Raw genomic sequence first — 26,091 nt, 5'->3', positions numbered from 1 at the left:
TGTTCTTTCCACCTGCTGTTGGTCAGAGTGGTCTCACCTAGTAATATGCCAAGAAGTGTGTAAGGAAACACTTATCCCTCCTTTCGGCCAGTGCAAAGGGGTGTTTCTTCTGAATTCTAACACGGAAACCATGCTGATGCAAATGGACGCCAAAAAAACAAAAACAAAAACAACAAAAAAACCCAGGAATCTGATGACATCCACTATTGTGGGCCATTCACGAAGCTGTTTTGTGAGAGATCAAAGCAGCTTTTGAGAAAGAGCCCGAAAGATGCTAATTTGGGGGAGGAATATGAGACATTCTGTTCTTACCTTAGCAGTGAGGAAAACATTAAAGTGTTCATTGAAAGACAGCACAGGATGATCTGTAATTCTTTTCAGGAATTTATCCAAAGCTTTTCTTCTGGTCTCCACAAACTCTTCTGAAAAACGATCCACAACTCCTTTCACCACAAACTTCTCAGGAAGTGGCTATAAGACAGGAAGAAACGATATCAATAGAGTAATTGATAAGACAGTGAAAAGAAAAACCGCAGGCTAGCAAATAATTCCGTCCAAGAACATATTCCTTATTCGGTTGGATCTTTACGTCGTCATCAATATAAACCTTCGTGAAACATACAGATGCGGTAAATCACAGCTACCCTTCTCAGTTTTATAATGCAAGAAGTAAAATGCTAGAGACTAGTCCCTGGAATACAGGAAACAGTCCATGTTTATCCAGTAAATCCAATATTGCTCCCGTTGGCAGCGCATATTCTAAAATTGGAATAAGACAGAGATTAGCATGACCCCCGCACAAGGATGACGGTAAATGCAATAGTCTGGCTGTCTGTACGTTGCTTCATGCACAGGTGGGATAATGAGAAAGTCAGGGCCAGAAAGACAGTCTAAGGAAAGAAGGCAGACAAGATCAACCACACAAAAATTTATTGAAATAGATTCCATTCTACTCCCAGTTCAAGGGGTAAAAGAACTTGGTGAATGGAGAAATAAGTATATTGGGCAAACCCATGTATCTAAAAAATACCTTTTCCTAACCAATCTTTTGTGTAGGTTTGCACTCAAAAGTTCTTAAAAATGTAATTTCCTTTGTTCCTCTTACTCAAACAAACGTCTGTGTAATATTTGCTTCGAGCCAATATTGCAGGCAATTTAAAACCACCTGGTCACTAAGGGATCCTTGAGCTTTGACCTATTTCCGTAGTAGCTTGATTAAATGCTTGATTCAAAGGCCTTCCTCATTACTACCACCAGAGAGAGAGAGAGAACCTGCTAGTACACAACTTGAAAATGTTTGGGTTATGAAATATTAAAAGAACATTTACATTAAAAATTGGGCAAACAATCGGTAGATATTTTTCCAAAGAAGACCCGCAAATGGCCAACAAGCACGTGAAAAGATGTTCAACGTCATTAGTCACTAGGGAAATACAAACCCAAACCACAGTGAGATACAACTTCACAGCCATGATGGTCATAATAAGGGAGTAAAGAAAGAAACAAAACCAAAACAAAGAGCAGAGCAAGTATTGGGGAGGATGGAGCCAGATTTAAGTCCACGACCTCCTTCAGCCCCATACTCTGGCAATAAAGAGGTCTACTTCTTTTATTTTTTTTTTAAAGATTTTTATTTATTTGAGGAGAAAGAAAGAGAGCATAGGAGCAGGGGCAGAGGGAGACGGAGAAGCAGACCCCCTGCTCAGCAGGGAGCCCGATGCGGGACTCGATCCCAGGACCCTGGGATCATGACCTGAGCTCTGACTGAGCTACCCAGGCGCCCTGGTTTATTTCCTTTAAATTATAAACCTTCAAGTGCACGCACGCACACATGAAAACAGACACAAGGACTGCACCAACCCGAAGAAGTGGAATCCTAAGGTATATGGAGTGGAGAAATCAAGAAGCAATCCCAACTTAGAACCCTTTCAAAGACTCAGAGACTGAGCCCTGGAATGAAGCACTTGGAAGAGCTTTGGAAAGTCAGGATGTTTTCCATCTCCAGAAGGGAGACCGTGGCTCCACGACTCCAGGGTTCGTCTTCCCCTTCTGCCGAGCTGACTTTGGTCAAATTCTACAATCTCCTGGCACCTCAGTTTCTTCTTCGTTTGTGAGAAATAGCTAACAACAGGGTCAGCCTCTCAGGGTTGTTACGAGGATTAAATAAGCTGCCAGGCTGAATGTGCTTCACACAATTCCTGCCCCCGAGGAAGCCCCAACAAAAGTTTGGGGGGTTCTGTGTGGTAGGAGGGGCAGAGCTCCGGGGCATCATCTTCAGGGGCAGTCATGTTCAGGTGCATCTTGAAATGGTGGCAGTGTGCAGAGAGGAGGCTAAACTGACGGGTTTCTTTTTACCAGATGGGGAGTTCTAGAGGGTACAGCGGAAAGGTTTGGAAATGAAGAAAGAGAGGGGAGTAGAGTCAGGAATGACATTACAGAGCCACGTGGAGATAACACATCCAACTTAGACACCCGGGGGGAGCTTACGCCTGGGGAGAATATTAGAAACGGGGTACCGGGTCAGATGCATAGGGCCCTCCAGCCCAGTGTTCTGGCCCAGTCGAAAGCACCAGGGAATCTGTCTTAATACGGTTTGGTTGTTCTTTAGGATAACTTCTTTATTCTGATCAGTTCTTCTCCCATTCCCTTAGGCAGCCATTTTCCTTAAACCCTCCACTCAACCCCCCAACCTTTCATGCTAAGCAGATTACCATCTCCCTGACACAGGAACCAGGTGTACAGGCATCACGTAAACATTCCCCAACCATTTTGCTTCCTCCACAGAAACCCATCTCCTCTCCATTTCTCAATTCCCGTGGACAACATACCCCACCCTCAACACAACACAAAGCTAACTCTTCTGTGTCTTTGACCATTAGTTCACTAACCTGTATATGCTGTCATCAATTAATTATACTTTCTTTTCCTTGTATCTTCAACATTTCCTCCTCTCCTGGCTCTGTTCCTGAGTCTACAAAAATATAGTTGGTTCTCTTTCTACCCAAAAATAATAAACCCAACTGTTGCTTGACGTTACATCTTCTTCTCCACTCTCCTTCAGGGCTCATTCAACCTTTCTTTTTTTTTTTTTAAAGATTTTATTTATTTATTCGACAGAGATAGAGACAGCCAGCGAGAGAGGGAACACAAGCAGGGGGAGTGGGAGAGGAAGAAGCAGACTCATAGCGGAGGAGCCTGATGTGGGGCTCGATCCCATCACACCGGGATCACTCACTGAGCCGAAGGCAGACGCTTAACCGCTGTGCCACCCAGGCGCCCCTCATTCAACCTTTCTGAAAGAATCATTTATCTTCACTTCCACTCCGTCCATTGATGTCTCAACCCCCAATCTTCCTCCACCCCAAAACAAAGTTGTCTTTGGTTCTGCCTTTAAATGCTGCATTTCTTTGCCTTATCCCTACCCAATGCAGACCACTCTTCTAAAGATGATTGATGGCTTTTTTTTTTTTTTAAGATTTTATTTATTCAGGGGCTCCTGGGTGGCTCAGTGGGTTAAGTGTCTGCCTTCGGCTCAGGTCTTAATCCCAGGGTCCTGGGATCCAGCCCCACATCGGGCTCCCTGCTCGGCTGGGAATCTGTTTCTCCCTCTCCCTCTGCCACTCCCCCTGCTTCTGCTCTCTCAGTCTCTCTCTCTCTCTGTCAAATAAATAAATAAAACTTGAAAAAATAAAGATTTTATTTATTCATTTGAGAGAGAGAGCGAGTAAGGGAGGCAGGCAGAGGAAGAAGGAGAAGCAGACTCCCCGCCGAGCAGAAAGCCCGTCGTGGGGCTTGATTCCAGGACCCTGAGATCATGAACCAAGCCGAAGGCAGACGCTTAACCGACTGAGCCACCCAGGCGTCCAGCTTTCTAATGACCAAATCCAGTGGATATTTTCCTGCTTTTATTTCCTGAGTCCTGGTGAGCACACTCTGGTTTGCTTGTGCTGAATAGGACTTGTGGGGAAAGCTGAATGAGCAAATAAGTGGCTAGGTGTGCCTCATTTAACATAACAGATAATCTCCTGAAATAGTTATTCATTCTTCAGGTTTAGTACATTGAACTTTATGTTTAGTGAATCAGGGAAGCTTGCTATTTAAAGGAACCCTGGAGTGAATCCTTCTGCAAACAGAATTTCCTTCTAAGCACTATTATTCCCAAATGTACATGGCTTTGGAAATTTGTTTCTTCCTATTTCGAGCCTTAAAGGGGATACGCCTACTCTCCACGTGACCTCCATAATTACCTTGTGGTTTCTTTATGCATAGGAATCGGGGTTGCTGATGAAATCACGTGCCTCTGCGGACTGAAACTGAGCTGTTGCAAGTGAGGAGCTCAGCACAGCTCCAAGCACGTGGTAGATGTCACACACACGCCAGCTATTTTTATGACCCTGTAAACACCGAGAACAGAAGGCAGAAGGGGAGTGGACCAGAGGGTGGAACTGCCATACATCTTTGAGGCCAAAAGGTTTTTTAAAAACCCTCTGGGATACATACCATTTCACACCCACTAGGATGGCTATAAAAAAAAAAAAAAAAAGGAAGCAAGTACATGGAGAAATTGGAACCCTCATACATGGTTGGTGAGAATGTAAAATGGTGCAGTCTCTGTGGAAAACAGCTTGGCGGCTCCTTAAAAAATTAAGTGTAAGATTAGCATAGCATCCAGAATTCCATTCCTTGGTACGCAGCCCAAATAACTGAAAGCAAGTGTTCAAACAAAAACCCGTACAATCCATGCACAAGTAGCATTATTTATAATAGTTGGGTTGAGGAAAAGGGGAATGAGAAGTGACTGCTTAATGGGCATGGGATCCCTCTGTGGGGGATGAAAATATTCTGGAATTACAGCGGCGGGGACTGTAAAACATCGTGAATGCACTAAAAGCCACAGAGTTGCACACTTCTTATAATGGCGAATTTTATGTTATTAGAATTTTACTCCAATTTTTTTTTAAAAAGCTGTGGTGATGGAAGCAAATGTCAGAGAGGAGAGAAGATGCTGTGCCGCTGGCTTTGAAGACGGCGGAAGGGGCCACGAGCCAAGGGTTGCGGGAGCCTCTAGAAGCGGGAAAAGTCAAGGAACCAGCTCCCCTCCTGGAGCCTCTGTGAAGAATGCAGCCCTGCCACCTGGATATTAATCCACTGAGACCAGTTCTGGACTTTTGACCTCCAGAACTATAAGGTGATAAACTTCTGTCGTTTAAATCACTTTCTTAAAAAAAAAAAAAAAGTCTTACTTGGTATGGGGGTGAGGAAGTGGATAGGATAGAGATAAAACAAGATGGGCCATAGGGGATAAACGTTGAACTCGGCGGTGAGTACATGAGGGGGTTCATTGCACTGAATCACTCTACTTTGGTACCTCTGACATTTTCCATAACGGAAACATTTTTTTAACGCATGACTACGTATATGCATGTGCATGTTGGAACCTACAGAAAATCCTATTTGCAGGGCACCTGGGTGGCTCAGTCAGTTAGGCATCTGCCTTTGGCTCAGGTCATGATCCTAGAGTCCCGGGATGGAGCCCCACATCTGGCTCCTCAGCAGAGAGTCTGCTTCTCCCTCTCCCTCTGCCCCCACCCACTTGTGTTCTCTCTCTCTTGTTCACTCTCTCTCTCAAATAAATGAATCAAATCTTTAAAAAATTTATTTAAAAAAATCCTATTTGTAAAGCATTACAGTAACCTATTAAATATGTCAAGGTTTAACCTTATAAAATACTTCTGTTTTTGTAAACTTGATACTTTGGTAAAGCACTTTCATATGTATTGTATTTCATAATAGTTTATAAGAAAGATCTTATAATCTGTGAAACAAAAGCATACTTCCTGTAGATTGTCATGGAGAGCTACTATTTTGGAGTGTGAAATCTGCACAAAGATTTCAATTGCTCAATTTTGAAATGATCCAACTTCCTCTTGTCAGCATTTAAATTGCCTCTTCAACAAATATTAATTTGCAATTAATTGCAAACTGCAATTAAACAAATATTCAGCAACACACCCACTACATGACAGAAAGCTATTTTTCCTAACCTTATCAAACAAACAGAAAACATTGCTCCTAAGAAAAAATAATAAGAGAGCATTAAGATTAAAAACCTTCTCTCCATAAAAACCACCGTTAAGCCCGGTTTAATTCAAAGTACTTGAAGATTCAACAAATGTTCAACTACTTATTAACCTACCCACTGGGTAAGCTAAAAGCACGCCTATGCTTTTCTCAACAGTACAAAAAAAGGAGGAACCAACTAGAAATGAAGTTAAGAGTTTTTACTGATTATTTCCTATTAAGAAAAACAGCTGTTGCATTACAAATTTCTTATTAATTCCAAATGAGTTTACCACTACCCAAAACAAACTGGGTATAATAAATACAAATGCATCCTTCCAACAAAGCTTCCTTCACAAAAACTGAGGCAAACGGTAAATTTCCAAGTGCAATTAAACACTAAAGAGTTTAATAAATGTATGTGATTCATTTCCAAATTCTACCTGTGCCCATCAAATCACGAAACGTATCTATTGTTGTAACAAGGTGTGGCCCCAGCAAAAGAAGTAGTATTAAAACCAAACTCTGGGCCAAAAAATAAATGAAAAATCAAAACAAAACAAAAACCACATCATAATGAAGAGTTCCTTGTGGCTCCCACTACTTGATGACGAAGTGAGTTGTCATTATGAGATGACAAGTACACACATCCAGCACACTTCTAGTTGTGAGACGGCATTTTAAGAACAAATGAGCATTTCTTGCTAAGTGAAGTAAGTCAAGCAGAGAAAGACAATTATCATATGATTTCTCTCATCTACGGAACATAAGAACTAGAATGATCAGTAGGGGAAGAAAGGGATAAAGAAAGGGGGGGTAATCAGAAGGGGGAATGAAACATGAGAGACTATGGACTATGAGAAACAAACTGAGGGCCTCAGAGGGGAGGGGGGTGGGGGAATGGGATAGGCCGGTGATGGGGAGTAAGGAGGGCACGTACTGCGTGGTGCACTGGGTGTTATACGCAACTAATGAATCATCGAGCTTTACATCAGAAACCGGGGATGTTCTGTATGGTGACTAACATAATATAATTAAAAATCATTAAAAAAAAAAAGAACAAATGAGCATTTCTGCTTTTCAAATTACACAGCAATGAAACAATATTAAAAAAATATGCTGCAGCACACAGAAAATATCAAACAGGCCAGAATCTGCTAAAGGTATAAAACAGAAAAGACTGAACTGAGAGAAAAGTCAAGCAATATTGACCATCTTGTGATTCTATTCAGGCAAAGGAAAGGTTGGCTGAGGAAGTAAGGGGCTGGGTTTCCCCAGCACGGCCCCAGAAGCTGCCAAGTGTAGAGCCACAGGGGCTGGAAACAGGCCTCAGGATGGGGAGAGGCCTCTCCAATGGGGAGAGGAAAATGAACGAATGTGGGTCCCTTCCCGGAACCACAGTCTGGCTGGCTCTTCACCTGCGACTTCACATGGTTCCAATGAAGCCCAGGTGAAAGGGGCACTTTATCTCCACACTCCTAACACGAGCAGCAGAAGCTGAAATCCTCACACATTTTTAACCATAGCTGACTTGAGTTGGCAAAAAACAAACAAAACAAAACGGGAACTCATTCTCCCAAATTTTCCAACTAATTCAAAAGACTCTAAAGTTCATCCTGGAAAATAAAACGTGCCAACAGCTAGAAAAGCTCTGGAAACAAAATATATTGGCAGGTGGAGACGGAGATGGGGACCTGTACAACCAGATGTTGAAATGTTCTCTGAAGTTACAGTCATTTGAATCGTGTAGAAGGGGCACCAGATTAGAAAGACCAATGAACCAAAGTTCAGGAGCAGTCCAGGGACACACGAGTCTAACGCAGGATTCGGTCTGATGCACACAAGATGGTAAAGATGATTGATTACTCATAAGTGGTTCTGGAACAACTCTCCAGCTGAAAAAAGTATGGTCCTCCCATCTCACATCAGAACAAATGCCTGATTTAAATATAAAAGATAAAGGTCAACTTCCTTTGCAGATATGTTGTTTTTACAAAACAAAACAAAGAAAATGAAGAGGTAAGTCATAAAAGAAATGCCAATGTCCAGTAAGTTCAGGGGAAGACATTGAGCCTCACTGGTTAAAGAAGGGAAAACTTACTGTTCAAAAATGAAGTCAAAATGGATGAAAGGCTGAAATGTGTGGGCTAAAACTGTATTAAAATTTTAGAAGAGGGGCACCTGGCTGGTTCAGTCGGTGGAGCGAGCGAGTCTTAATCTCGGGGTCATGAGTTCAAGCCCCATGTTGGGTGTAGAGATTACGTGAAAACAAAATGTTAAAAAAAACCAATTTTTTTAGAAGAAAACACAGGTGTAAATCTTCATGACCGAGGACTAGGTGATGATTTCTTAAATAGGACACCTTTAAGTACAAGCAATGAAAAGGAAAAAAAAAAAAAGATAAATTGGACTTCATCAAAATTAAAAACCTTTGTACTTCCAAGAGATGGTATCAAGAAAGTAATGAGACAACTCACTAACTGGAGAAGATTTTTTGCAAGTTGTATCTCTAGTGAGGGATTTGCATTTAGATTACATAAAGAGCTAATAACAAGAAGACAACCCAGTGTAAAGGATCTGAAGAGATATTTCTCCAAGGAAGATGACAGACGGCCAACAAGCACATAAGAAAATGTTCAACATCATTAGCTGTCAGGGAAATGCAAATCGAACCCACAATGAGATACCACCTCACACCCACTGGGATGGTTATAATCAGAGAGGCAGATAATCACAGTGTTGGTAAAGATGTGGAGAAACTGGAACCCTCGTACCCGCCAGTGGGAAGGTAAAATGATGCAGCCACTTTGGAAAACAGCCTGGCAGTTTCTCACAAGGTTAAATAAACAGTTACATGTGATCTGTCAATGAGACGCCTCGAGAAAATGAGAACATACGACCAACACAAAAATTTGCACGCAGATGCTCACAGTCACACTACTCCTAAGAGCCAATAGGTGAAAACAACTCAAACACCCATTAAATGTGAGCAGACAGACCAAAAAAGGGTATATGCATACAATGTAATATTATTTAACAAGAAAAATGAAAGTACTGACAAGTGCCACAACATAGATTAACCCTGAACACATTATGCCAAGTGAAAAAAAAAAATCCAGTCACAAAAGACCATATAGTGTAGGACTCTACTTTATATGAAATGTCCAGAATAGGCAAATTTATAGAGACAGAAAGATTAGTGGTTGCTAAGCGCTGGAAAAGATAGAAGGTTTGGAAGCAACAAGGAGTGGGAGGTTTCTTTTGGGGGTGAGAAAAGGCTCTAAAATTGATTGTGCTGATGGTCGCACAACTCTATATACTAAATATATTAAAATACTTATATACTAAGTATATATACTGAAATAGTATATACTAATACACTAAATACTGATACCAAATATACGAAAAGCCCTTGACTTGTATATTGTAAACGGGCAAACTGTATGGTGAATGAATTATATCTGAATAAAGCTGTTTTTTTAAATAAAGAAATGAAAATATAAACAATAATTAGGTTGCATGTCTACTAGGTCTCCACCTGAAAATAAACTTTCCAGGCAGGGGTCTGTTGTCCATCTTATGACCCCTGACCTCCCCAACAGTACTCACCAGGCCTAATATATATTAAGACTAACACAGAGTCAATGCTTAATAACAGACAGACACTTCCTAGCCAAGTTGCGGCAGAATAACTTCTAAAGAGGAAAAAAAAGAGTGTGTTTCCAGTTTGACTTTCGTATTTGAGTTAGAGATGCTTTCCTATGTTAAATCTCTCTCCACCCCAGACCTGTACCAAGAATTTATTGAATAAATTTACGTCTCCACTTGCTTCTCGAATACCCTCCTACTCACTGCTTCTACCCTGACCATGGGAAACCATACTTAAAAATACCCTGGATCATTCCCCGACATTCTGAAGACTCTCATCCCCTTTCCGTTCTGACTTCAGGGTCCACGCATGAGTATGACCAGCAGGTGTCGCTGTCGAACAAACTTCAAAGACACTAGCTGCCAGCAGGTGGGGCATAATTCCCACTTATGCACAGTGCGAGCTAAGTATAAAGAAAAACTTCTTTCCAAACAGTACAGCATGGAACAGGAGAGAGAAAAAAGAGTAACTGTACAGTGGAGAAACCCGACAAGAACTATATCAAATAAGGTGATCTGGGTTAACCTCAACAGTGATAAATACTGTTGACAGTATGTACCATTCGTATGACGGGATGAGAATGGCACTTTTCCTCCCAAAACATGTGACCCCAATATAATCATGAGAAAAACATCAGACAAATCTCAACTGAGAGACATTCTACAAAATGCCTGACGAGTACGCCTCAAAACTGTCAGTCACTGAAAACAAGGAAAGGCTGAGAAACTATCACAACCAAGGAGACACGGAAGGTGACATCCTAGATGGGCTCCTCAAACAGGAAAAGGACATTAGGCGAAACTGAGGAAATGTGAATAAAGGACTTTTAGTCAATCATAAGTCATCATTACTGGCTCATTAACTGTGACAAATGCGCCACACTAATGTAAAATGTCAAGCAAAACCAGGTGTGGGGTATATGAGAATTCACTGCACCATCGTCACAGTAATTCTGGAAATCTAAAACTGTTCTCAAATAAAAAGTCTATTTAAAAAAAAATTCACTAGCTGCCAATTTCGCCAAATTACGATCCTATTTTAAGGAGCAGTTCCTACTGTTTAAAGATGAGTTTCTTCCCCTGAGAAAGGATGTGGTCCCAGGCAAGTCCCATCATCTCTACCACAATATATGCAGCCTCTTTCAACCGTGGGAGAAAAGCACCGGAAGAAGCATTCGTAACACGAAGATTGACAAGTGCTAAGAAGTTATTCAACCAAGGTTTTTACTGAAAGATAAAGCCCTCTGAAGAGTTTTATGACCTAAGTTGCACCAATGCCCCCAAAGCCCAAAGAAACATCTGGGGTCTAAATGGTTATTATTTCTACTGGGGGAAAAAAAAAGTAGTCAGAAAAGCATTCAATATGTATGTTGGTGTAAGTAGTCTTTTAAATTTTATTTGTTCTAGTTCTGTTTTTTTAAATGCGTAGATATAAGCAATAGACAAATATTATGCTGCTTCAAGAAATGGAGTTAGGTGCCTTTTGGTTTTTTAAGTGAAAAACTGGGGTTGAGTGGGTTGTGTACAAGATTCCTGTGCCCCGAATTACCCGTGTCTAAAGAAAGCCCAGCCAGTTGTAATGCGAGGCATCGTTCTTCACCTGGTGGCAGCCACCCAAACCTCAAGAACAGTGTCTAGAAGGGTGAAACAGACAGTCTTTAAAGAGGCAGCAAATAGGAATTAGGACTCTCCATTCCTCAAAAAAATTGTCATAATGAAAGTGAAAACCTACCCCCACGCCACTGAAGAAACCAGCATGATGACAGCAAACCAGAAACCAAAACCTCAAGGGTGAAATAGATTAGACAGTATCCATGAGAATGTCTTACATACATGTGATGGGAAAACGTGGTATAAGATGTCAGGCAGACTCTGCCCTGAATTTAGGGGTGAGAGTTGAGTGAACATTCTCAGAAAAGACGATGCAGGAAAAGAGGAAAAAGTTGCAATGACTTAGTACCTACGGGAATGAGATGAGTGGGCTGGGATTCCTCCAGTTTGTTCCTCAGCCAGTCAAAATCCTGGTACCTTCGACGGACAGAATATTCTGGAAGGTCAAACTCCACCCGTGTACTCTGCAAATAAGAAGAATGGAACAAAATGAGCATAAGGGAATAGTAGCATATCTTGGCAGAAAGGAAGGAAAAAAGCTTTCTTTGAGTAACCACGCTGGACAAGAACACACTTTCCTTCCACCAGAACGCCAGCCAAAACGCATCAATTACCAACATAAAATGATGAGTCCAGGCCCCCAGGGCCCAGTTCAAAAGTCAAGGATCTAGAATGGAAATGTTGAGGGTTTTTTTTTTTCTACCCTTAGGAAATGGAATTCAACTACCCCTCAGAATGTGTTTAGAAACATTTGATTCATTTCCTCCAGGCTTACCTTTGAGGATTTCTTTTAGCAGGATAATTCCACTGAGGATATTGCTACTGAATGCCAATCCATGTATCTTTTAAAAGAAATTAAGTCTCCACCTTCTGCTACATATGCTGACAAGCTTTACCAATAGGCAGAGGGGAGACAAGCAAAAAGAGTTAAGAGAACACCTGCTCACTGAGGAGCCGGCCAGACGGGATGAACACAGAAAAGGATTTGCCTCGTCCGCCATATTCTGCCAGATCCATAACCTTGGCACTATATTGTATTTCAAGTGATAAGAAAAAAAAATCTAGAAGGAAATAACACCAACATGTCATTGTATTACAGGAAAATATTAATCTCATCCTTTTTCTTTTTTCCTCCCATTTTTTTAAGCATTTAATGTTTTACATCAGTCATCCCTTTTCTTGAATTTAAGTTTTCTGAAATGTGATTGCAGCACTTTGATAATGAAAACCAATGTTAAATAAAATGAAATTAATTTATGCCAAAACAAGATTTTTACACATTTAATTTGCCCAAACTAAAATTGTGTCTCAGCTAAACTATTTCTCCCTATAAGGGTACAGACTATATGACAGTCATAACTCTCGGAAATGAAAGGTCAAAATAAAAATGGTTCAAGCTACATTTTATAAATTTATTCTTTCAGGACAAAAGTCCATTTTAATCCATGACACCAAGAAAATCTTAAAAACATATAAACAAGAGTCATCCATCAAAGAAAAAGCTGTGAACACCTCTGGCATTAAAAATTATGATTTCATCCTCCCCAAAACCCATGCTCACACAGTCTGAACAAAATTTTGAAGTTAAAGGACTCCGTCTTAGACTGAGCCTCAGTTAACTCTTCCTCAATCTCTTCTCCTGTTTTCAAAGTCCCATGCACACAACCTTCCCCTATGACAGAGGGTACGAGTGGGAACAGGTGAGGAAATTCATTCAACCTAAGTATTTGTGATTTATTAGATGACTCCCCAAAGGAATTAGCACTATAGAATTGGGGGGGGAGAAGAATGCTTAAATTCAAAGAACAAATCACTGCTGATGAATTTTCGTGCATAAGGGTGATGTCAATTTGAAGGGCACCCCTCCCGAGGCTGGGTGAGAAGAAGCCTGTGTGTGGGCAGTCCTAGCACCTACCAGATTCCTGAGACACTAAGCCTCCTGGAGCCTAGGTTTTCTCAACAGCAAGAAGAGGGTTGGAAGGGACATCCTTCAAAACCGCACAGAGCCTCCCAACAGGCTCTGAGGACCTGTCAAGATGAGGCGCCCACGAAAGGTCAACTTTGATGTGTGACGAATGCAACTCATTTTCATTGTAAATGTACTGACGGAGGGCTCTACATTTTGCCTTCCCAAATGTTACATGATATCAACTGATCACTTCTCTTTATTACGCTTTTGCAAATCCATTTCATGAATTATAGTTTATGTAACATTCCTAACTTGGAAATCAATATTTGGTAACTACAAAGAACAGTATGATTAAACACAAGTTTTCTTTCTGCTGTAAACAATTTACTTTGGGGAAACTGGCTCTTGCTCCCCTTCCACTTATTCAGGTTAGACATACTTATTTTAAAACTTCAGGAAAGAGACGCCTGAGCTGAAAGCAGACGCTTAGCCAACTGAGTCACCCAGGCACCCCATGAGACATCTAATAACAAATACACTTCGATATACTTTTAAGAGAAAACAGCAAGACTAGAAATTAATTGCACACACATTATGATTTCATTAGTGTTAAAAATGTGGATATAAAAAGTTAGGAAAGATCTAGAACTCATGAGAACTGTCCTCTTCATACTCATCCTTATTTTCAAATTTTCTACCATTCTAATACTTTCATAGTCACACATTAAACATGTTTATTTTTTAAAAGTTCTTTTATGGACATAATGGATTAAATAACAATTTGTTTGATGCGCTGGAAAGCAATAAGAAAAAAATCATCATGAAGCAGAAGGATGCACACACTCTCTGACCCAATATTTGTTTTACTTACTTCCACCACAAATTGTTCTAGAAAAGATACAGAGATACATGAAATATGATTAAATGACATAAATTAGAAGTAGGTGAGAAAGATCAAGAAAAAACAAGGACAGACAGAAAAAGTAGAGCCAGGAATGAGGCTAGCAAGAGACACTCACTGTAGAATTCTGTGCACTTGCTAAAAATGGGCCACAGACATTACTGTGAACTTCTGGAGAGAAATCCAGTCAGTTATAAGACTCACAGTACTCATAAAATATGCAGTCCAATAAAATGCCAACTATGAGTCTGTAGTAAATTTTTCCTCTGTGAAATTTAGGGTCTAACTGAGCAAGGAAAATAAAGCAAAGCTCTATTTTCTAATAACAATAAAAAGAGAGAAGTATACACCCACAATTCCATAATCAGGGACAAGCACTACACTGCTTTGTTCTGGGTCCTTCCACACCACGATCCATAATCCAGAATGCCCCAGAAGATCACAAGGTCATGGGTACACACCTAAAGTCAGATCTACAAATAGGTAACTGAGCACAAGAGCTGTACGAAGAATATTCATTTTGCCACCATCCCATGACTATCCAGGCACCCCTGCCGATTTAAAAAAAAAATTTAATTTTTATTCTTTGGTAAATTCAACACTTTCAAAGACCTAGCACAGAGCCACAGGGCAATCAATCATCCTGCAGAGCACCTGTCCATTGGGCCTCACCTTAATCACAGAGGAACTCTTACTCCCCAGGAGCTGATGCGCCTAGCGACTGCGGCCTGCAGCCCTTCCAGAGAATTCCCATTCAATCTCAAATGTACAGCCAGTTCACTCTGGAGAGGTCTGGTCTTCCTCAGAAGTGCCATCTGTCCAGGCCACAACTGGACCCTATGAAGTCTGGGTGATTGCCCCCTTCCCCGCAAAGGGACCTCCTCTTCCCTTGTCAGATATTAGCCAGCTAATCTCATTCTGCTTCAAAGCACTGCTATCCGAAGAGAATACCCGAGAGTAATGACCAGAGAGGCTTCTGGTCTCTTCTCATGCTCCTCGGGGCTCCCTATGTCTGAGCTTCACACCAAGTCTTCTAGAACACCCACTCCGTACGTTATAAACTCCTGTAGTTCTCCCAGCTGTTCAGAGTCTGAACACCGGCTCTCCCCAGAGACTACAGCCTCCCTGCTGGCCCAGCAGGTGGAAAGCTGCTTGTTTTCCCACATCTCACCCGCTCTGCCCCGGGCCCTCCAAGACCAAGAGTTGCTGTTGCTCTCCCCCTCGCTCCGCACTGCTCCTCACCTCCACTGCTCCACGGCCCTGTGTAAACCCTTTCGAGGCTCATGCCGTCAAGATACCTACATCTCTGTCCCTCTCACACCTGTCATCTACTGACACCCCATCCTGTTCCTGATTCCCAGAGGATTCTAGTGCCAAAGGGGCTTCCTCTCCAAAGCCCCTCCATGACCTGGGTGCCCTCGAGATCTGTGTGTTCGCACCCACGACACCCACCTCTGGGCCAGCAGCTTCTCCTTCCACTCCCATTGCCTCCCCTCAGACTGTCATCGGGCAGAAAGTCAGACCTCCCTCTCTCCAACCAGCGCCTCCCGTATTTCAGACCCGTCCACTGCCCAAGACCCCTGGTTTTCCAGCCTCTTGGGACCTACAGTTCGCGGCGTTCTTGTCCACTCCTATCTTCACCCCCTTCCTTATTCGGCATCAATTCCATAACCCATGACTTCCGCCTCTTCTTTGCCACTATCCTCAACGTCCCTTCCCTACTGTCCACCCGACTGGAAAAAGTGCCACCGTGCGCTTCCTGCTGTAGCACAGCGGCTGTGTCACTCCCGGAGGAAAGACAACGCGGGCAAACACACTAAAAGCCTCCACACTGCCCGGCGGTCTTCTCGTACTTCCTCCGTCAACTGCCTCCCACGTCGGTTGATGCAAAGCCTGTAAAGTTGTGGAACCCTCCCCGCCTTACTTCGAAACCTCCCAGGAGCGCTTCGCAGAGACTTCGTCGTCTATTCCTAGAGAAAACTGCCGCTAGAAGCACAGAACCCTCAACTTCCCGCCACAAAGAACAAAACAAAGCAAAACAAAAACTTCCCGCTTCCACTAGAAACAATGGAAGAAGTACACCTCCCCCATCGGAGGCCACTGCTCCCTCCACCTCTGCTCAGGCTGCTCTCCTCGCCCCTGCTCGGCGGTGGCTTCCATCCTGCTCTCCACTCTCACCTTCGTGTCTCCTTCTCTAGCAACGTCGGCCGCTGCGCCCTCACACAAGTCCCGTCCATCCTTCAAACCAAACAAGTCCCCCCTCCAGCCCAAATCCACACTTCCTCCAGCTCCAGTTCTCTCTTCACTGCCAAACCACCAACACACAGGTCTTGTCCTCCTTCTCACTCACTCAAACCCCACAGCACACTGGCTTCTGCCCACCACCCCAGGGAGAGTGCGCCCACCAGTCATCCATAACCCTCTTGTCATCAAATCTAAAAGCTCGCTTTGTCATCCTAATGCAACCTTGGCCTCTGAGTGGTGTCTAGCCTCTGTGGACCACGGAGGCATCTAAAAAGGGGAGCTAGTTGGGGCGGAACACTTGGGATTACTAAGGCGATGGGGTAAGAGACAGGAGGAAGACGGCTCCTAAAGGCCAGGTAGCAGACCGAGCAGAGAGAGCTGGGGGGAGTGGGGCAGAGCCATCCCTCTCTTGAAAATCATGCCTTGTTGGAAGCACCGCCACAGAGCTGGATTCGAGTTCTAGCTCCGCCACTTACCAGTTGTGTGTCTTGGAGTAACTTTCTTAGTAGGTCTGTGTCTCAGTTTCCTCATCCGCAAAGAAAACCACCACCAGTACCTCCCTCATTGAGTGTGGATTAACTGGCAATATATTTAAAGGACTCACCACAAAATAAGTTGATGGCTCGTCCATATAGCAGAACACTGTTGCAGTCTTAGAAAACGATAGCACGGTCAGACTCTGCTGCGCTCAGTAGGGAGTCTGCTTGAGGTTCTCTCTCTCCCTCTGCCCCTCCCCACCCCCCGCTCTCTCGCACTCTCTCTCAAATAAATAAATCTTCAAAAAAAAAAAAAAGAAATGATAACATAAAGGTGTGCTTGCTGGCATTTACTAGTACAGAAAGGTGCCCAACACATGAAGTGAATGGGCAGTGTGCAAAATGCTCATTTTTGTAAATGGACATAAATAGTTCAGAAATTTATAACTGACTATTTCTGGCTGGTGAGCTCATTGGTGTTCTTTTATTTTACTGTTTTAGCTTCCTTGAGTTTTCTAGTTTCTCTACAATAAGCATATATTACTTATATAAAAGAAAAGGTTTTCTATGACCAAAAAGTACAAGCACATGGTTAAGTGCTCAGTAATTAGCTATTCTGATGATGATACTTTCTAGGAGCCTGCAGAGAAAAGAGCCAGGATCCACTTGCCCTGAGAAGGCCGGCCTGGCTTCCCACCATTGGAGAGGAAAGGGACCCGTGACTTAGATTTGAGTACATTGCTTTGCCTACGTTGGCTCTCAGCCGTAGGTTCATTTTAGCTCAGGCAAAAGCAGCTCTGTACTTTGTCCAGCTTTGGTCATCAGAAATCTGAATTAGGAAGGAGAGTCAAAGCTCCAGGTAATAAAGTATTTGTACAACCTCGTCCTGTGACCATTAACCTTGCTTGAGAACCACAGCAGAAGTGGAGGTCCCAGGGCAAGATCAGTGTGTGAGACCCTGCATTCCTGTGTATGTAGCTATGCTTTAATGCAACGTTCAGAAAGAAGGTTCCAAGATATTAAACCTGGTGTCGCTACCTGCCACGGGAAAAGAAAAGGACTCTGGTTTGAGATAGAATTGACAGTAAGAAGTAAAACTTAATTCTGCAACGAGCTCACCAAGGGGTGGTGGCGTCACAGTCAAGGGAACACGGGGAACTGGAAGTTGGAAGAGTTCTGACTTAGAAAATATCAACCCCAGGAAGAAGGGACCGAAATAAGAACACCGAGGGAAAAGAATGAGGAAGGAAGGAAAGAGAAGAGGCACAGCAGACCGTGTGCGTCAGCTTGTGACTCTGGTAACAGAGGTCCTGCAGGACTAGCATTGCAGGAGGTGGGGGAGGTCGACTGCAGGGCAGAGGAGTCAAGCAGGGGGGCAAAATGTGTAGGCAGGCAAGCACTGCTGTGCCAGCTAGGCAGTCACCTTGTCCTTCAGCTGTTTAGAGCATAAATTCAAGAAAAACAGGTTTTGCATTTCGCTGACTACAGCGTAAAAAATAAGTTGAGCCTGGGGGCGGGGGGGCGTGGAGTGGAAAGAATTCATGGGAATACATATATCAACCTAGGACCTCTGAGGATCTAACATACATTTAAGGGCCTAGCCACGCCTGGGAAGCAGCAGGCACCCTGGGGCCAGGGGGATGGGGGGAGACTGTGTGCGTGCACGTGCGTGTGCACACGTACATAGACAAGTTTTCAAATGTGAACCAGGTGCAGAAAGGACAGGGAAGGAATATCAAAGAAATACCTGAGAAAGGCTTACATGTCCACAGAGAAAAGATACTGCATAATCACTGCATAAATAATTGGGCAGAGATCGAAAAACTAAGCTCTCTATTCATTCGAACATGGAAAAGCCTTCAAAAATACTGTAGAGGGGAAGGTTAGAAAACAATATTATAGTGAAATCTGAATTACATATATTTTAACTATATATGTGCATATGTAAATACAAAAAAAGAATGGAAACGACCAAATTTTAGCAACGGTTGTTTTTGGCAAGAACAACGTAAGTGAGGAGGGCTAAGGAAGGCTTATATTTGGTCTGTATCATCGTTTACTTGATTGTTCGCAATAATGTATTTATAATACTTGCATAATTTTTAAAATATAGCATTGTCATCCAATAAAAGATGAAGAGACAGAATTCGAGTGTATTTTATTCTCTGCTTTTTCCCTCCAAAGAATTTAGACAAGTACAGAACCTACTAAAATTTTCATAGTAAAAAATGTTATCTTCGATAATGAAAAAGAGAAAAGGCACAGAAGAGACAGATGATCATAAATGTTTCTCTTAATACCCTCCACAAAGGTGCTCTCAAACTATTAAAACTTCTACAAATATCTGTAAACCCTGCTTCATCACGTGGCTTGTGGTGGAGGAGAGTACCAACAAACAGGACGGTTTCCTGAATAAAACACTTTATTCAAAAATATAAAGTTATGACTCCTAGGATAGGTTGAAACTATAATTCTTGGTTTGCTGTAGTGGGGGGCAAGCAACTCCATTTTGGGTTTCTTTTTTAACATATCCTTTTACAATAAATTGGTAATCAAGTAACACAAGTTAGAAGTATACATATATATTAATATATATAAAGTGATCATGTATATTTTCTCCTAATAGTATAAATATTTTTGCTCTTCCTCCGGATCAGTGACTCTCGACCAGGAGTAACGCTGTTCCCCAGGGAATACTTGGCAATGTCTGGAGACAATTTTGGTTGTCTCCACTGAGGGTTGGGGGAGGGTACTATTGGCATCTAGGGGACAGAGGCAGGGGGTGCTGGTAAACACCCTACAATGTAGGGGACACCCCCCTACAACAAAGAACTATTCAGTCCAAAAAGTCATTGCTGCCAAGGATGAGAAACCCTGCTCAAAACCTAAAATTGTAGTGCTGTTTTAATAATATAATTTAATAATTTAATAAATAATTTTCAAGAGTAAAAAATGACACATTAAAGTTATTCTTTTGTAAGTGGAATTAGGTTAAAGAGTATGGGCTTGAAAATAAAAATGTGGACTTGACAGTCATAAAAATTCAAGTTAGAATCCTGGTTACCAACTTTGTATCCATGATCCTTTAATTTTTTTCTTCAATATCCTCATCTCTAAAATTATACCTACAAGATCTACCTTTGAGGGTCACTGTGTCAATCTCAGCCCCCTGCTGACCACCCACATGGCACAGAACAGAAAGGCAATCAGTCTTCATTCCCATCCTTCTCTTACACCCCTCCCCCTGTGATCCATTCCAATTATGCCAAATTACAATCACGGTCTCACCAGAGATTTAGGATGATACAATGATTCATCAATTTCAATAGTAATATGATACTAACATGTTAAATAGTATCATGACCAAAAATAAGTGAAAGGAGAGGGATTAAATGTTTTATTTGAGGGGCACCTGGGTGGCTTAATCGTTAAACGTCTGCCTTTCGCTCAGGGCGTGATCCCGGGGTCCTGGGATCGAGCCCCACAACGGGCTCCTCTGCTATGAGCCTGCTTCTTCCTCTCCCACTCCCCCTGCTTGTGTTCCCTCTCTTGCTGTCAAATAAATAAAAATAAAATCTAAAAAAAATAAATGTTTTATTTGAAGGACTATAGTCACAATTTCTCCTTCATTTTAAAGTAAAAAATTCACATAGAATCCTTTTAATCTGAAAACATCCATTCTCTCAAAAAGCCACACCCACCATTGGAAGGAAGGTGAACAGAGTCCTACAAAGAGAGGGAGAAAGGGAGGCAGGCATCATGATGGTAGGTCTCCGGCTCACCCAGACCACTCCACGGGGGCAGAAGATAATGAAGGGACCTACTTTGGTGGTGATTCTATACGTGATGTAGGTCTCCATCGTGCAGACATGCTTCTTGGGATCGTCAACTGTGACAAAGAGATCTCTGGTCTCACCATCGATGTCATCATCCAGCTGAAGTCTGTTGAGAAGGGAGGATGAAGAAGCGGGACTGGAAGTACCTGCCGGAGTACCACCGTTGGGCAAAATGAGATCCTGAAAGAGGAAAAGAGTCACCTTACAATTAAAACGAAAACACGTTCTCTGGAGAACATCAGCAGAAGTGGCTCGGCTCACGTAGCCAAACCAAGAAACACCTCTACCTACAAAAGTGAACGTTCGAAGACACTGAGCCTCCACTTACTAAGTGTTTCTTTTTTTTTTTTTTTTTAAAGATTTTATTTATTTATTCGACAGGGATAGAGACAGCCAGCGAGAGAGGGAACACAAGCAGGGGGAGTGGGAGAGGAAGAAGCAGGCTCATAGTGGAGGAGCCTGATGTGGGGCTCGATCCCGGAACGCCGGGATCACGCCCTGAGCCGAAGGCAGACGCTTAACCGCTGTGCCACCCAGGCGCCCCTACTAAGTGTTTCTTAAGCGAACAGGTCTTCTGGGACAGAGGGAAACAAACCATGGGAGTGCTCTACGCCAAATTCATGCTGCTCATCTTCCAGCAAGCACTGGAGCAGCGTCCGGAAGCACCCAGCCCAGGGGCAGAGAACGGAACAGCGCCCCCTCCCCCAGTCAGACATGGACAGAGAACGCCATGAGCACCCCACAAGCGCATTCTCTTTCTCCCCCTTTCTCAAGACCACCACCTGGGCCCAGGTAAACAGGAACAGATCTGAACCGTCTTAAATACTTGGCACATTTAAAAACTCAATCAACCATCACAAAGAGACAAGTGAACAGTATACCCTCCAAAAGGAAGTTTGCGCCGATGCCTAAAGAGGGTACTTGCCAAAAAATTGCATCTGAATCCTGAACGAATCTCTAGACACAACATCGGTTTATAGAAAATACAGAGGAGTGAGGGAGGTGTCAAACCATAGTATAAAGATGCCATCAACAGAAACCCACACTGTGTGAAATTAAAGAGATCCAAAGACCCAGTTTCTTCAATAAATGAACTGCAAGGAGGGGAGAAAAAAAAAGACAGAGGAGCACCTAGAGACGCGAAGCAATTTAGAGACTGAGCAACAATCGCAGTGGATCCTGATTAAAACAAAGTGTTAGCAGATTCTGCAATATTCGGGGAAATGTGAATATTGATCAGTTATTTGCAGATATCAAGGAATTATCAGGCATGATAATAGAAATATTATGATTTTACAAAGCCTTCATCTCTTAGGAATATATGCTAAAATATGCATGGATGAAATGATAGGATGTGTGGTATTTGCTTCAAAATAATGAAGTGTAGGTAGACGGGGATATAGATGATACGAGATATGCCCCAGAGTTGATAACTGTTGAAGCTGGGACTTGCAGGTTCATGACACGTTTGTCTATGTGTAAATCTATCCACAATTTTATAAAAGCTTTAAAAGGGGGGGAGGTGTACAAATGCCAGAAAAGAAAGAGAAAGAAACATTTTAAAATTATGGACTCTTCCTCTTTAGGCCTTAGGAGGAGCGCCCTTGATTAAGTTATGTTCCTACAATATCCAAAAAGGTGCGGTCTTACCTTTCTTGGTGTTTAGGTTTAATAACAGACAAGGCTCTGTCTAGCAGATGTGAAAGCATCTGAACGTCCCCAGAGATTCATCAGGAGGCAAAGACAGAAATAAGGCAAGAAAGTGACATGACACCATGGAAAAGACCTTGGAAACATCCTTCACCTGTTGGTCATCAGGTCACAGGCTGAGGGTGGGGCGATGCCTTCCCTGAATTCTTTCTTCTCGTATGTAGGTTGGATTTGACTTAGCCCCCAGATAAGAGAACACAGAGGAAACGAGAGGTCAACCTAGCAGTCACATCCACGAGCTCCAGCCAATCACGGGACATCTGGGAAGAGGGCTGTGACAAGGCAGAGGGAAGTATGGTCTGGAGTCAAGGGCAATGTCACCCAACTCAGGGGATGATGGAAAGTAAGCAGATAAGCCACCTTCCTTTGTCTCCATTTCTACGGACTGTAGAGAATTTAATCACATGCATATTTACGCAATGCCAAAAATATTTTTGTAACTACTGAACGGATACCGTTTTCACAGAAGATACTTGTGGGAATAGACCCCACTCTCCACTCCTCCTCAGCCCGGGGGCTTGTCAAACCCCATGGCAGCTGCTCTCGGTGTGGACAGGCCTGCAGAGTCAAGCAGCAGCAGCGACCAGCTGATCTGACTGCTCTGTCAGCAGACACACACCACAGGGCGTGCACCGTCCATACCCCAGTGTCTGGGGATCCGAAAGGACATCTTCTCTGGAACTCTGATAACCACTGTGCCTCCCTCGTTTCACTGACCTCAGGCAAGGCCATGCTAGGCATTGCAGGGGTCCACCCTTGGTTACATTTCATCAACACTAGCACATGGGGCCCCAGATCGGCTCTACTGATGGCTGAACATTGCACAAGAGAAAGAAAGAACTCAAAACCTTTAGTCAGATAAGCCAAAACAGGCTCTGACAGCAGCCTTCCACCGTCTGGCCTAGAAGGATCTTACCAGTCTTGTTTCTCATGGCATCAGTTCCAGAACCCACCATGCTGTTTCCTACCCCTCACCTTTGCTTGCAAAGCAACCCCTCTTTTTTATGAGGTGGTCTCCGAGTACCTCACTGGAATCTGCTCAAATGCCCCCTCCTCTTGGAATCCTTCCTTGATCTGCCCCCTGACAGGATTAGTCCATCTTCTCAATCCACTTTGAAGATATTTCCACTGAAGCAGTTTTCACGGTTTTAATCATTTATTTATAGGTAACATCCACAAACACCACGAGTCCCTGACAGCCGACTGTGCCCTGTTCACCTGTGTGTGTGTCGTGCGCGTGGCTGTCTGTCTGTCTGTTTGCAGGTCTCCCGGTGACTCCAAGCCAACTCGCCTGACCTTTGCTCTGGGGACCGCTGCCAATAACTTTCCAAAAACAGCTCACACAAAGGTCTGAGATGTCTCGGCCGGACAGCGGGAAGTTAACTTGTTCTCAAGTCAGTTCATGGGGGTGGGGGAGGGGAGGGGAGAGTCAGTCAAACAGATCTTGTCACACGAAGAGTCCTTCCTCCTGGGACGGTGTGACCAGGGAAACTCTCGCACCCTGACCATTAGGTATTTCCCGGGCTATTATGTAAGTGCATACGAATAGCCAATGAACTAGAAATGTCTACGATTCCCTAAAACTGGACCCCGCCAGCTGGGCTTGCCATGGCACGTGTGTACACAGTGCTTCCACGTTCTTACTTCACCGCAGCTCTGGGCAGCCTTGTCAGGTTGGCAAGACAAGATACCGTCTCTACAGAGAAGGAGGCAGCCTCCAAAAGGTCACGTATCGCGTCCAAGGGAAGCTAGTCATCGCTATGCTAAGAGCGGAACCCAGGTTTCTAGTTCCGAGTTCAAGGTTCTTATTAAGCTGAATGTCTTCTGTGTGGCTTTTTCCAACCCAACAATGCCCCATTCTCTGGCCATAAATCCTTCTGGGAAAATATGAAGTTTCTGTTTTTAACACCAATCAAGGAAAGCTAACATTTCCCTTAGGGTCTTACTACAAGTTATGCCCCAATGACTCCCCCTCAAGATACGGTTTCCATGAGAAGTAAATGTGGAAGGAAAATATGAAAATCTTAGGAGGAAAAGGACAGAGGTCAGAGTCCTCTAGCAGCAGGCGTGCTATGCTGAGAGACCTAAGTTCGAGAGCAGGCTCTGTGGAATGGCAGCACCTTTCTGACCAGCAGGAATCACAGAATGCAAGACGTGAGAGAATCCTTGGCTCAACACAAAAGCCTCCTGTTTCATTTTCACTACCCTATAGTCAGGCTTCCACCCTGCAGCCAGAGAGCCCTTTGAAAAATCAAAGCATGTCACTCTCCTGCTCAAAACTCTCCAAAACATCCAATCGCATTCAGAATGAAATCCAAATTCCCTCCCACAACCCGTAAGGACCAATGGGACCTCATCATTCTCCCTGACCTCATCCTTGACGTTCCCCCCTAGCTTCTCCCGCTCCAGATGCACAGGTCTTGGCTCCTTTAGCCCTCAGGGCTTCCGTATTCGCTGCCTACTCTACCTGGATCACTCCTCTGTCCTCACGTTCCCGTGCGGCTGGCTCCTCTCTTCAAACCAGTTTCTGCTCAGATGATACCAACTCAGAGAGGCCTTCTCAGCCACAAAATCTAAAAATATCCCTGCACCCCTCCTATCACTTTCCAGCCCCTTCCCTGGCTTTATGTTAGTCACAGATATCACTATCTGACAACTTATTATGTATTGACTGATTGTCTGAAAAGAGCAGAGACATTGTCTTATTCACTCCTCTATGCTCTGGCACATAGTAGGTACTCAATAAGTACCTGATGAATGAATGAGTCTTAGAAATGATCCAACTCAATCCCTTGCCAATAGAAGGTACTCAATAAATATCTGTTGAATGACAAGGAAAGGGAGCCTAGCAATGACTAGGCAGTTCTGAAGCCCAGTTCCACTATTTACAAGCCGTGTGACTTCAGCAAGTTTCTTAATCTCTCCATGCCCTAGTTTCCTCATTTATGAAATGGGTATAATGGGATTGAGTGAGTTAGTATATGGAAGCAATTGGAACAGTGCCTGGAACAGAGTGGGTGCTACACCACTATTAACATACTAAAAAAAAAAAAAAAGTGAAATCAACTTGTCTGCAAGTACTCTTGCACCCCCCAAGAGACTATGGGGCTGGGTTCACAACAGACACTTAATAAATGCTGCTGAAAATAAAAATTGTATCAAGAGTCAGAGTTGGTGCCTCAAATACACTTTCCTTAATGATTTTACTGTAGCTACAGTACCCCTTGTGAAAATTGCAACTACACAGCTGATAAATAAATGAAAACTTCTCCTTGTTCCAAAATACCAATTCTCACTTATGCAGGTTTGAGTTATAAGTGAATTTCTTCTCCCCCTCTACCCCTGTCTACCTAGGAAGAGAAATACATACACAAGCTGTCTCAGAAACCCCTCTGGTTGAAAGAATTTCAGTTATAAGGCCTACGTTGTAGTCAGCCAGCCATGAGATAGATTATTAAATTAACATAAGTCATTGGCAAAACTCTATTTTACATTATACATATGGCTTATGAAAAGAAAGTGTGAGCCAATATGGACTTAATTTTTTAAAAGTCATGCTTAGGAGGAAAAAAAAGACACAAATCAGGAAACAGACTCTTAACTGCAGAGAACAAACTGATGGTTACCAGAGGGGAGGTGGGCAGGGAATGGGTGAAATAGGTGATGGGGATTAAGGAGGGCACTTGTGATGAGCAC

General features: G+C 43.1%; 1 protein-coding gene and 1 pseudogene across 3 annotated transcripts in view; one reads left to right on the top strand and one right to left on the bottom strand.

Annotated features, from left to right (window-relative positions):
* SNX30 (sorting nexin family member 30) overlaps positions 1–26,091 on the bottom strand; it is a 107,175-nt gene that overhangs the window by 38,334 nt on the left and 42,750 nt on the right. For all 3 annotated transcript variants that reach the window (XM_040631738.1, XM_040631737.1, XM_040631739.1), the window contains exons 2-4: positions 20,674–20,865; positions 11,673–11,783; positions 313–471 (exon numbers count right to left, since the gene is read on the bottom strand). In XM_040631738.1, the coding sequence (XP_040487672.1) occupies positions 313–471; positions 11,673–11,783; positions 20,674–20,865 (462 nt within the window). The remainder of the gene's footprint in view (positions 1–312; positions 472–11,672; positions 11,784–20,673; positions 20,866–26,091) is intronic.
* LOC121103191 lies at positions 738–836 on the top strand (annotated as a pseudogene).

The sequence above is a fragment of the Ursus maritimus genome, unplaced genomic scaffold (genome assembly GCF_017311325.1).
Source record: "Ursus maritimus isolate PB19 unplaced genomic scaffold, ASM1731132v1 scaffold_17, whole genome shotgun sequence".
In the NCBI taxonomy this organism is placed as follows: domain Eukaryota; kingdom Metazoa; phylum Chordata; class Mammalia; order Carnivora; family Ursidae; genus Ursus; species Ursus maritimus.
The sequence above is the reverse complement of the archived record's forward strand: the minus strand, read 5'-3'. Positions and strand labels throughout refer to the sequence as shown.